Source organism: Aquarana catesbeiana, linkage group LG06 (genome assembly GCF_042186555.1).
Source record: "Aquarana catesbeiana isolate 2022-GZ linkage group LG06, ASM4218655v1, whole genome shotgun sequence".
Taxonomy (NCBI): Eukaryota; Metazoa; Chordata; class Amphibia; order Anura; family Ranidae; genus Aquarana; species Aquarana catesbeiana.
The window spans coordinates 315,472,624-315,485,836 of NC_133329.1; the positions used below are offsets into that span (position 1 = coordinate 315,472,624).

General features: G+C 46.1%; 1 protein-coding gene across 4 annotated transcripts in view; it reads right to left on the reverse strand.

Moving 5' to 3' along the window:
- Positions 1 to 3,907, reverse strand: part of PCNT (pericentrin) — a 273,910-nt gene extending 270,003 nt beyond the window's left edge. For 3 of the 4 annotated variants that reach the window (XM_073633695.1, XM_073633698.1, XM_073633694.1), the window contains exon 1: positions 3,757 to 3,907. In XM_073633695.1, the coding sequence (XP_073489796.1) occupies positions 3,757 to 3,813 (57 nt within the window). In that variant the 5' untranslated portion in view covers positions 3,814 to 3,907. The remainder of the gene's footprint in view (positions 1 to 3,756) is intronic. The other variant, XM_073633697.1, reaches the window with a different exon arrangement.
- Positions 3,908 to 13,213: the final 9,306 nt, after the last annotated feature.

A 13,213-nucleotide genomic window follows, 5' to 3' on the forward strand; every position in this document is an offset into this window, starting at 1 on the left:
CAAGGGGTCACGGCACTAGAAAGGTTGAGAACCACTGGTTTAGGCCAATATGTATTCTGCTACATATTTTTGGTGACCAAAAATCCCAATATGTGTATATTGATTGGTTTGCGCAAACGTTATCGCATCTACAAACTATGGGATAGATTTATGTAAATTTTGTTTATTTTTTTTTACAAGTAATGGCGGTGATCAGCAACTTATAGCTGGGCTGTGATATTGCCACAGACAAATCGGACACTTTTTGGGGAACCAGTGACACTAATACAGTGATCAGTGCTAAAAATATGCATTGTTACTGTAATGACACTGACTGGGAAGGGGTTAACATCAGGGGCAATCAAGGGGTTAACCGTGTGCCTAAAATGTGTTCTCTAACTGTGGGGGAGGTGCTTTTACTAGTGGAAGGCATGGATTGGTGTTAGTGCTTTACAGGATCCATGCCTTCTGTACTGACAAAACGGCAATCTGACTTGTTTACATAGGCGGATTGCCGTTCTGCAGGTGCCAGCAGACACTGAGTCTGAGTGACTCGCCGATCATCTCCCGCTAAGTAGAATCACAGAGGGAGCGAGCTGCCGGCGGCGCGCACTCTATACCTGGAAGTGCAGGAATATTAGCAGTAAATGTACTATGGGGTGGTTGGCAAGTGGATATTATGCAAGGCATTCCTTAAGGCTACGTTCAAAAGACGATCTGTGTGCATTCAAATTGCACTGCCCATGCGATCTGCAGCGGGTGTCAGTGCAATCTTAAAGTGGTTGTAAACCCTTTTAAAAAAATGACACAAGAAAAACTTGCAAGACAAAGGCATAATGAGCTAGTATGCATAGTATACTAGCCCATTACGAATTACTTACCTGAGATTGAAGCCCCCGCAGCGGTCTTCGTTCACCGCTCCGGCGGCAGACATCTCTCCGGGGGTTACATCCGGGTATCGTGGTTCCGGCGCTGTTATTGGCCGGAGCCACGATGACGTCACTCCCGCACCTGTGCACGGGAGCCGCCGGTAACAGCACAGTACAACTGAAGCAACGGCTTGTACGTGCCATTGCTTCAGTTTGCTTAAAGTGGCTGTACACCCTGTACAACCGCTTTTACCTACAGATAAGCCTATATTAAGACTTACCTGTAGGTGCTTGAAATATCTCCTAAACCTCCACGGTTTAGGAGATATTTACGAAAGACCCAAGCGCCGATGACGACGCATGCGCACTTTAGAAAGGGTACATCGTGCCGTTTCTAATAGGGGTCATGTCGTGACTGGCGGCTCCCGCATGCGCGGGAGTGATGTCACGCGACTCCAGCAAGTCACAGAGCCGGAGTTCGCGGCCCCGGAAGAATGAGGGGTGAAGATGGACGCTGCCTGCTAGTGGGGACAACGGAGACATCGCAGGCTTCCGTTTCAGTTAAGCGACACATAATGGGCTACTATGTGGTGCATAGTAGCCCATTATGCTTTACCTTTGCAGGGAAATAAAGAGGAAGTAAAACTCACTAGGGTTTACTTCCTCTTTAAGTGCGCATGTGCCGATGACGTTGGCACATGCAAATACAGAGATATCTCCTAAACCGTGCAGGTTTTGGAGAAATCCAGTGTAGCTACAGGTAAGCCTAACTATAGGCTTGCCTGTAGTATAAAGTGGTTGTAAAGGGTTTACAACCACTTTAAAAGAGAAGTATGGGTTTGGGTTTTTTTCAGTATCATACTTACCTCGGTGGATGTAGCATTGGTCCGATGATGCATCTGTCCCCCAATGCCTCTGCACTGAGAGAGTGAATATTGCCGATCACTCGGTTCTCACAGCTCCCCGTGTGGAGAGCTGCTAATTGTCAAACAGCAGCTCTCCGCTCTGCTCCCTTCTCACTCACTGGAGCGGTGAGCATCCGGCTCAGGCTCTCAGCGGCTTGCTGAGAGGCTGAGGCAGATGTCAGTCCGGGCACCTGGTGGATCCAGACTTCCATTGTCCGGCAGACACAGTACCTGGACTGATTTCTGTGAAGTCAGCAGAGAGCGGAATTCAGCCTGCTCTCTGCTGAAAACGGGTCACAGGCGTGCAAAACGAATTGCACTCCTGTGATCCATTGGAAAAGTAAAGTACAGCCAAACGTGCTTAGGTCGGACTGCTCCGTTACCGCTGCCCGACCTCCTTGCGCAGATATACTGCGGCAGAAGGGCACGTACAAGCAGATTAACGTACCTGTACGTTGCCCTTTAAGAGGCGGCTTGCGCGCGCGCTGGGAGCTCCACGATCGCAGGTCCCGCAGACCTGATGTCAGCGGGTACACCCGCGATCGTCTCACAGTGAGGAAGAACGGGGAGGTGCTAATGTAAACAAGCATCTCCCCGTTCTGCCTAGTGACACTGATCTCTGCTCCCTGTGATCGGGAGCGGCGATCAGTGTAGTATCACACACATCCCCTCCCCCAGTTAGAAACACTCCCTAGGGTACACTAAACCCCTACAGTGCTACCTAGTGGTTAACCCCATCACTGCCAGTAACATTTTTACAGTAATCAATGCAATTTTTTTAGTATTGATCGCTGTATTAATGCCAATGGTCCCAAAAATGTGTCAAAAAAAAAAAAAAACTACTGATTTCCACCATTACTTGTAAAAAAAAAAAAATATATATCAATAAAAATGCCATAAAACTATCCCCTATTATGTAGACGCTGTAACTTTTGCGCAAACCAATCAATAAACGCTTATTGCGATTTTTTTTTTTTTTTTTTTTTTTACCAAAAATACGTAGAAGAATATGTATCGGTCTAAACTGAGGGAAAAAAAATGTTTTTTTTTTAAATATTTTTTTGGGATATTATAGCAAAAAGTACAAAATAATGCTTTTTTTTTTTTTCAAAATTGTCGCTATTTCCTTGTTTATAGCGCAACAAATAAAAACCGCAGAGGTGATCAAATACCACCAAAAGAAAGCTCTGTTTGTGGGAAAAAAAGGACATCAATTTTGTGCTGAATCGCAAAAAGTGCTCTGGTCAGTAAGGGGGTAAATTCTTCCGGGGCTGAAGTGGTTACAGACACTTCATATGCAGGTCCCATGCTGGCACCGGATCGCATAGCACAAACCAAAAATGCAATCCGGTTGCAGTGTGGTTCCAAAATTGCTACATGCATGACTTTGGTGCGATTTCAGCCTATCCAGAGTGAACAGACTCAATCACAACGCACAGAATGACGTGTGAATTGAACAGGAATGCGGTGCGGTTCATAGCGTGAACCAAGCCAAAGTAGTGGCGGTGCCACAAGAGCGACCCCCTGTGGTCAGTGTACAGTATGCAGCGTAGCATAGAAGCTGAGCAGGACCCAGGAAATCGCAGCCATCGCTGTAGTAGCATTGACTACTACACTGATTTTTTTAGCTTCCTCAGGTCCCCCAACAGGTACCACTATATATATATATATATATATATATATATATATATATATATATATATACACACACACACACTGTGCCATGCTGGACCAATGGGAATTCAGCTTTACAGAGAAAAGAGAACACTGGAGGACAGGGACTGGCACTGCCCGTCACCTCTACAACCCAGGGACATCTCCAGGACCAACTCATATCCAGTGAGAAGTCTCTATAATACCAGCACAGTCCCTGGAAATCCTGCTTGGTGCCAATTCTGGGACAGCCCCTGAAAACTGGGGAAACATTCTGAGGGAAGTGGAAAGTAAAAGTTTCCCCATTCTAATGAGAAGCCGCCAACATTCCACAGCACCGTCCTCCTCACCTTTTCCCTCCCGGCCTGCACCTTCCTCATCCGCTGCTCCTCCGCAGTCCCGTCCATACTTCGCTAACTGTCACTTCACACACAACATGGCGCTAAGTATCCCGCCTCATCCGCCACACACAACAGCCAATCGCTAAATAAATTTCATCCAATCACAGTGCGGCCCTAAGGACCTCGACGCTCCCACAAAACGAACTACTGCTTTTGTTCTCTGATTGGACGGGTTCCAGCTAAGGCGCCGCCTAATTGAGGTCGGCCCCTCCCAGTTACTATAGGAATTGGATTCTCTACGGACGCTCAGAGGAGAGAGTCTCCGCCCCCCTCCCCTCCCCTCGTACGTGGAGACAACTTTCAAAAACCTGTGGATTCCGACACTCCCCCTTGTGCCATCGACCAATCATAACGAAGGAGGTGAGGGACCGGGAAATGTAATGTAGAAAAGCGCAATTCAGTGGCTGCTAGAGAGGCTGGTGAAGGGGAAAGAGACCAACCCTTCCCTGGCGTGTTTACAGTATAACTGCTGACAGTATTAAAAGCTTTAAAACGGCTGTATGCCCTGATAAAACAAACAAAAAAAAAACCTGTAAGGCAAAGGCATAATGAGCTAGTACTAGCTCATTATGGAATAACTCAGAACTGCGTTTTGTTTGTTTTTTTGCGCTATAAACAAAGAAAGACCGACAATTTTGAAAAAAAAAAAAATATTTTACTTTTTGCTATAATAAATATCCAAAAAAAAAAAAAAAAAACAAATTTCTTCATCAGTTTAGGCCGATATGTATTCTTATACATATTTTTGGGAACAAAAATCGCAATAAGCGTATATTGATTGGTTTGCCCAAAAATTATAGCATCTACAAAATAGGGGATAGATTTATGGCATTTTTATTTTTATTTTTTTTTTTTTTCACTAATAATGGCGGTGATCAGCGATTTTTAGCGGGACATTGTGGTGTACAGATCGGCCACTTTTGACATTTATACAGCAATCAGTGATAGCCACTGATTACTGTATAAATGTCACTGGCAAGGAAGGGTGTAACACTCGGGGGCGATCAAGGGGTTAAGTGTTCCCTAGGGAGGTGTTTGTAACTGTCGGGGGAGTGTAGTGATTAGAGGAGGAGAGAGATCGCTGTTCCTAATCACTAGGAACAGCAGATCTGCCTCTCCTCCCCTGACAGAACGGAGATCTGTCTGTTTACATTGACAGATCCCCGTTCTGTCTCTCTGTGGAGCGACCACGGCCACGCGCATCGGTTTCAGCATCCACTAGACATGTGCGGCGTCAATAAATTTGTTTCGTTCCGTTTCATACGAAAATTAATTCATATTTCGTATCTGAAATTCAATTTGGATTTGTACGAAATAGGAATTTTCGTTAACTTTTCGAAAAATAACGAAAGTTCGTTATGATGAATTTATCCCCACCCTCCCACCATCCCTGTGCTGTGCTGACTTCCTCTGACTGGTGAACAAAACACCAGTCACGTTTCTGCTGTAACAGAATTTGGATCCAAAATTCCGAAATTCGTTAACGAAATTTCGTAAGCATAGAAATTCCCATAGGGTTCCCACCATCCCTGTGCTGAGTTCCCAGGTCTGTACACCTGCTGTGTCCGTTATGAGGGGTTCCCACCATGCCTGTGCTGAGTTCCCAGGTCTGTACACCTGCTGTGTCCATTATGAGGGGTTCCCACCATCCCTGTGCTGAGTTCCCAGGTCTTTACACCTGCTGTGTCCATTATGAGGGGTTCCCACCATCCCTGTGCTGAGTTCCCAGGTCTGTACACCCGCTGTGTCCATTATGAGGGGTTCCCACCATCCCTGTGCTGAGTTCCCAGGTCTGTACACCCGCTGTGTCCATTATGTGGGGTTCCCACCATCCCTGTGCTGAGTTCCCAGGTCTGTACACCCGCTGTGTCCATTATGAGGGGTTCCCACCATCCCTGTGCTGAGTTCCCGGGTCTGTACACCCGCTGTGTCCATTATGAGGGGTTCCCACCATCCCTATGCGGAGATCCCGGGTCTGTACACCCGCTGTGTCCATTATGAGGGGTTCCCACCATCCCTGTGCTGAGTTCCCAGGTCTGTACACCCGCTGTGTCCATTATGAGGGGTTCCCACCATCCCTGTGCTGAGTTCCCGGGTCTGTACACCTGCTGTGTCCATTATGAGGGGTTCCCACCATCCCTGTGCTGAGTTCCCGGGTCTGTACACCCGCTGTGTCCATTATGAGGGGTTCCCACCATCCCTGTGCTGAGTTCCCGGGTCTGTACACCCGCTGTGTCCATTATGAGGGGTTCCCACCATCCCTATGCGGAGTTCCCGGGTCTGTACACCTGCTGTGTCCATTATGAGGGGTTCCCACCATGCCTGTGCTGAGTTCCCAGGTCTGTACACCTGCTGTGTCCATTATGAGGGGTTCCTACCATCCCTGTGCTGAGTTCCCAGGTCTTTACACCTGCTGTGTCCATTATGAGGGGTTCCCACCATCCCTGTGCTGAGTTCCCAGGTCTGTACACCCGCTGTGTCCATTATGAGGGGTTCCCACCATCCCTGTGCTGAGTTCCCAGGTCTGTACACCCGCTGTGTCCATTATGTGGGGTTCCCACCATCCCTGTGCTGAGTTCCCAGGTCTGTACACCCGCTGTGTCCATTATGAGGGGTTCCCACCATCCCTGTGCTGAGTTCCCGGGTCTGTACACCCGCTGTGTCCATTATGAGGGGTTCCCACCATCCCTATGCGGAGTTCCCGGGTCTGTACACCCGCTGTGTCCATTATGAGGGGTTCCCACCATCCCTGTGCTGAGTTCCCAGGTCTGTACACCTGCTGTGTCCATTATGAGGGGTTCCCACCATCCCTATGCGGAGTTCCCGGGTCTGTACACCCGCTGTGTCCATTATGAGGGGTTCCCACCATCCCTGTGCTGAGTTCCCAGGTCTGTACACCCGCTGTGTCCATTATGAGGGGTTCCCACCATCCCTGTGCTGAGTTCCCGGGTCTGTACACCTGCTGTGTCCATTATGAGGGGTTCCCACCATCCCTGTGCTGAGTTCCCGGGTCTGTACACCTGCTGTGTCCATTATGAGGGGTTCCCACCATCCCTGTGCTGAGTTCCCAGGTCTGTACACCTGCTGTGTCCATTATGAGGGATTCCCACCATCCCTGTGCTGAGTTCCCAGGTCTGTACACCTGCTGTGTCCATTATGAGGGGTTCCCACCATCCCTGTGCTGAGTTCCCGGGTCTGTACACCTGCTGTGTCCATTATGAGGGGTTCCCACCATCCCTGTGTTGAGTTCCCGGGTCTGTACACCTGCTGTGTCCATTATGAGGGGTTCCCACCATCCCTGTGTTGAGTTCCCAGGTCTGTACACCCGCTGTGTCCATGCATCGCATACTAGCACATTATGTGACACCTGCAAACAAAGTCCTCGTCGTCTCTGCTGGAGGCCGCATCCATCTTCGCCCGTCTTCCTTCCAGGTCCGCAGACTCCAGCTCTGTGACTAGCCGGAGCCCCGAGACGTCACTCCCGCATAGGGCATCACCTCCTCACCACCTGTTTAAACCACCTAAAAACCCTGATACATACGAGTTGAATTGGATTGTGTTCAGCAGGCAACATGGTGGGTGGTGACAGTGGGAATCATTTTTTGCTGCACAGAAAGCATAGTGGTTGTGGCATATGTCTCCACTGCCTTTGTTGCATAAGGGCGTTTTTGTTTCATTCGTTTATTTTTTTTTTTAGTTTTTCGGGTCATTCATTATGATCGCAACTCGTAAATTCGTACATTCGTAAATTCGCACATTTGTAAATTCGAAAAGTAGAAAATTCGTACATTCGTAAACTCGTACATTTGTAAATTAGAAAATTCGGAAATTTGTAAATTCAAAATTTGAAAATCCAAAAACCTGAAAATTCAAAAATCTGAAATAGTAACTATTAAATTATAGGTATAATTTCCTTTCAAATTTGGCTGTTAGTGAACGTAACAAATACGAATTTATCCAAAGTTACGAATTATCCGAAATAATGAATGCTGCATCTAAAGAAATGGAACAGAACAAATTAATAATAAATAATAATAATAAAAAGTTTTTATTAATATTATTGTTATTTATTATTATTAATTCATTACATTCCATTCGTTTGGATACGGCATTCGTTATTTCGGATCATTCGTAACTTTGGATAAATTTGTATGTGTTACGTTCACTAACAGAACATTTGATAGGAAATTACAATACCTATAATTTAATAGTTAGTAATAGTTAATTTATTATTAGTTAATCATTATTTCAGACTTCTGAATTTACAAATTTACTAATTTACTAATTTACGAATTTACGAATGTACAAATTTACGAATGTACGAATTTACAAATTTACGAATGTACGAATTTATGAATGTACGAATTTATGAATGTACGCATTTACGAATGTACACATTTTCGAATTTACGAATATTCGGAAAAATTCGTTACACGGGTTTTCGTTAATTCCGAAATATCCAAATAATAATTTGTCGAAATTAGTTAAAAATGAATTTCGTAACGAAACGAATTGCACATGTCTAACATGCAGCTCAGCCACATCTTTACTAACCCCGCCCCAAACACAAGTGTAAACTAGCACTCTCATGCTGATGATCTTCCTTCTTATAATAATCACAGCATAGCAGGTGCCTTTTGGCTCTGTCACAGTGTCACATGGCTGTTGGGTGCTGACTTTGGTATGGTCATACTAAGTGTTTCAGACAGTAACCCTGTACAGCCATAACAAAGTCAATACTTCATAGCCATGTGACACTGAAACGATAGCTCCCAACTGTCCCCGATTTCGAGGGACTGTCCCTGATTTGGAGCAATGTCCCTCTTTCCTCCTCAATTGTCCCTCATTTTGGTCTGATCTATAGAGTTGTATATAAAATGCACTATTTATCTTTCAAAAATGATTTCCCAGTGATAAACCTTTCACCCAAATTCTAAACTGCATTTGTAACTTTTAAAAGCCAATATAAAAAGAATAGTAGTGGTAACAAAAAGCCCTTGTGCATTTGATTAACTTTTTTTGGTTACTTCTTTTAAGGAGGTGTGGCAGGGGGCGTGTCCTATGCCTACATACATTTGTTAGTTGGTGTCCCTCATTCCCATCTCAAATTGTTGGGAGGTATGCTGAAACAGAGTCATAGAGGACTTGCTGTGCTGTGATTATTAAAATGATAATGATCAGTAGGGATGGACCGAAGACCCCCCTGTTCGGTTTGCATCCAGAACATGCGAACAGGCAAAAAATTTGTTCGAACACGCGAACACCATTAAAGTCTATGGAACACAAACATGAAAAATCAAAAATGCTAATATTAAAGGTTAATATGAAAGTTATTGTAATAAAAAGTGTTTGGGGACCCGGGTCCTGCCCTAGGGGACATTTAGGCCCTTTTCACACTGGGGCGGTTTGCAGGCGTTATTGCGCTAAAAATAGCGCCTACAAACCGCCCCTAAACAGCCTCCGCTGTTTGTTCAGTGTGAAAGCCCGAGGGTGCGCTGGCGCTGGCAGGAGAAGAAAAAATCTCCTGTCAGCCGCATCTTTGGAGCGGTGAAGGAGCGGTGTATTCACCGCTCCTAAACCGCTCCTGCCCATTGAAATCAATGGGACAGCGCGGCTATACCGCGGTAATACCGTGGCTATAGCCGCGCTATACGAGGGGTTTTAACCCTTTTTCGGCCGCCAGCGGGGGGTTAAAACCGCACTGCTAGCGGCCGAATACCACAGTAAAACAGCGCTAAAAATAGTGCTGTTTTACCGCTGACGCCCCCTACCGCCCCAGTGTGAAAGGGGCCTTAACAATGCAAAAAAAAAGTTTTAAAAACGGACGTTTGATCGGGAGCAGTGATTTTAATAATGCTTAAAGTGAAACAATAAAAGTGAAATATTCCTTTAAATTTCGTACCTGGGGGTGTCTATAGTATGCCTGTAAAGTAGCGCATGTTTCCCATGTTTATAACAATCCAAGAGCAAAATGGCATTTCTAAAGGAAAAAAAAAGTAATTTAACCACTTGCCGACCGCCGCACGACTATATACGTCGACAGAGCGGCACGGGCAGGCAAAAGGACGTGTATGTACGTCCTTGCCTGCCCGCGGGTGGGGGGTCCGATCGGACCCCCCCCCGGTGCCTGCGGCGGTCGGCAAATCTCCCCCGGCGATCGGAGGTGAGGGGGAGGCCATCCATTCGTGGCCCCCCCCTCGCGATCGCTCCCAGCCAATGGGATCATTTCCCTGCCTCTGTATTGTACACAGAGGCAGAGGAAATGATGTCATCTCTCCTCGGCTCGGTATTTTCCGTTCCGGGCAGAGGAGAGAAGACTGCAATGTAAGTGCACCAACACACTACACACAGTAGAACATGCCAGGCACACAAAACACCCCGATCCCCCCCCCCGATCCCCCCCCAATCACCCCCCCCCTGTCACAAACTGACACCAAGCAGGTTTTTTTTTTTTTTTTTTTCTGATTACTGTATTGGTGTCAGTTTGTGACAGTTACAGTGTCAGGGCAGTGAGTGTTAGGCCCCCTGTAGGTCTAGGGTACCCCCCTAACCCCCCCTAATAAAGTTTTAACCCCTTGATCACCCCCCCTCACCAGTGTCACTAAGCGATCATTTTTCTGATCGCTGTATTAGTGTCGCTGGTGATGCTAGTTAGGGACGTAAATATTTAGGTTCGCCGTCAGCGTTTTATAGCGTCAGGGACCCCCATATACTATCTAATAAATGTTTTAACCCCTTGATTGCCCCCTAGTTAACCCTTTCACCACTGATCACTGTATAACCGTTACGGGTGACGCTGGTTAGTTTGTTTATTTTTTATAGTGTCAGGGCACCCGCCGTTTATTACCGAATAAAGATTTAGCCCCCTGATCGCCCGGCGGTGATATGCGTCGCCCCAGGCAGCGTCAGATAAGCGCCAGTACCGCTAACACCCACGCACGCAGCATACGCCTCCCTTAGTGGTATAGTATCTGTACAGATCAATATCTGATCCGATCAGATCTATACTAGCGTCCCCAGCAGTTTAGGGTTCCCAAAAACACAGTGTTAGCGGGATCAGCCCAGATACCTGCTAGCACCTGCGTTTTGCCCCTCCGCCCAGCTCGGCCCAGCCCACCCAAGTGCAGTATCGATCGATCACTGTCACTTACAAAACACTAAACGCATAACTGCAGCGTTCGCAGAGTCAGGCCTGATCCCTGCGATCGCTAACAGTTTTTTTGGTAGCATTTTGGTGAAATGGCAAGCACCAGCCCCAGGCAGCGTCAGGTTAGTGCCAGTACCGCTAACACCCACGCACCGTACACCTCCCTTAGTGGTATAGTATCTGAACGCATCAATATCTGATCCGATCAGATCTATACTAGCGTCCCCAGCAGTTTAGGGTTCCCAAAAACGCAGTGTTAGCGGGATCAACCCAGATACCTGCTAGCAACTGCGTTTTACCCCTCCGCCCGGCCCAGCCCAGCCCACCCAAGTGCAGTATCGATCGATCACTGTCACTTACAAAACACTAAATGCATAACTGCAGCGTTCGCAGAGTCAGGCCTGATCCCTGCGATCGCTAACAGTTTTTTTGGTAGCGTTTTGGTGAACTGGCAAGCGCCAGCGGCCTAGTACACCCCGGTCGTAGTCAAACCAGCACTGCAGTAACACTTGGTGACGTGGCGAGTCCCATAAGTGCAGTTCAAGCTGGTGAGGTGGCAAGCACAAGTAATGTCCCGCTGCCACCAAGAAGACAAACACAGGCCCGTCATGCCCATAGTGCCCTTCCTGCTGCATTCGCCAATCCTAATTGGGAACCCACCACTTCTGCAGCGCCCGTACTTCCCCCATTCACATCCCCAACCAAATGCAGTCGGCTGCATGAGAGGCATTTTTATGTCCTCCCGAGTACCCCTACCCAACGAACCCCCCCAAAAAAGATGTTGTGTCTGCAGCAAGCGCGGATATAGGCGTGACACCCGCTATTATTGTCCCTCCTGTCCTGACAATCCTGGTCTTTGCATTGGTGAATGTTTTGAACGCTACCATTCACTAGCTGAGTATTAGCGTAGGGTACAGCATTCCACAGACTAGGCACACTTTCACAGGGTCTCCCAAGATGCCATCGCATTTTGAGAGACCCGAACCTGGAACCGGTTACAGTTATAAAAGTTACAGTTACAAAAAAAGTGTAAAAAAAAAAAAAAAAAACACAAACAAAAATATAAAATAAAAAATAATAGTTGTCGTTTTATTGTTCTCTCTCTATTCTCTCTTTCTCTATTCTCTCTATTGTTCTGCTCTTTTTTACTGTATTCTATTCTGCAATGTTTTATTGTTATTATGTTTTATCATGTTTGCTTTTCAGGTCTGCAATTTTTTATACTTTACCGTTTACTGTGCTTTATTGTTAACCATATTTTTGTCTTCAGGTACAGCATTCACGACTTTGAGTGGTTATACCAGAATGATGCTTGTAGGTTTAGGTATCATCTTGGTATCATTCTTTTCAGCCAGCGGTCGGCTTTCATGTAGAAGCAATCCTAGCGGCTAATTAGCCTCTAGACTGCTTTTACAAGCAGTGGGAGAGAATGCCCCCCCCACCGTCTTCCGTGTTTTTCTCTGGCTCTCCTGTCTCAACAGGGAACCTGAGAATGCAGCCGGTGATTCAGCCAGCTGACCATAGAGCTGATCAGAGACCAGAGTGGCTCCAAACATCTCTATGGCCTAAGAAACCGGAAGCTACGAGCATTTTATGACTTAGATTTCGCCGGATGTAAATAGCGCCATTGAGAAATTGGGAAAGCATTTTATCATACCTATCTTGGTGTGGTCAGATGCTTTGAGGGCAGAGGAGAAATCTAGGGTCTAATAGACCCCAATTTTTTCAAAAAAGAGTACCTGTCACTACCTATTGCTATCATAGGGGATATTTACATTCCCTGAGATAACAATAAAAATGATTAAAAAAAAAAAAAAAATGAAAGGAACAGTTTTAAAATAAGATAAAAAAGCAAAAAAATAATAAAGAAAAAAAAAAAAAAAAAAAAAAAAAACCCCTGTCCCCCCTGCTCTCGCGCAAAGGCGAACGCAAGCGTCGGTCTGGCGTCAAATGTAAACAGCAATTGCACCATGCATGTGAGGTATCACCGCGACGGTCAGATCGAGGGCAGTAATTTTAGCAGTAGACCTCCTCTGTAAATCTAAAGTGGTAACCTGTAAAGGCTTTTAAAGGCTTTTAAAAATGTATTTATTTTGTTGTCACTGCACGTTTGTGCGCAATTGTAAAGCATGTCATGTTTGGTATCCATGTACTCGGCCTAAGATCATCTTTTTTATTTCATCAAACATTTGGGCAATATAGTGTGTTTTAGTGCATTAAAATGTAAAAAAGTGTGTTTTTTCCCCAAAAAATGCGTTT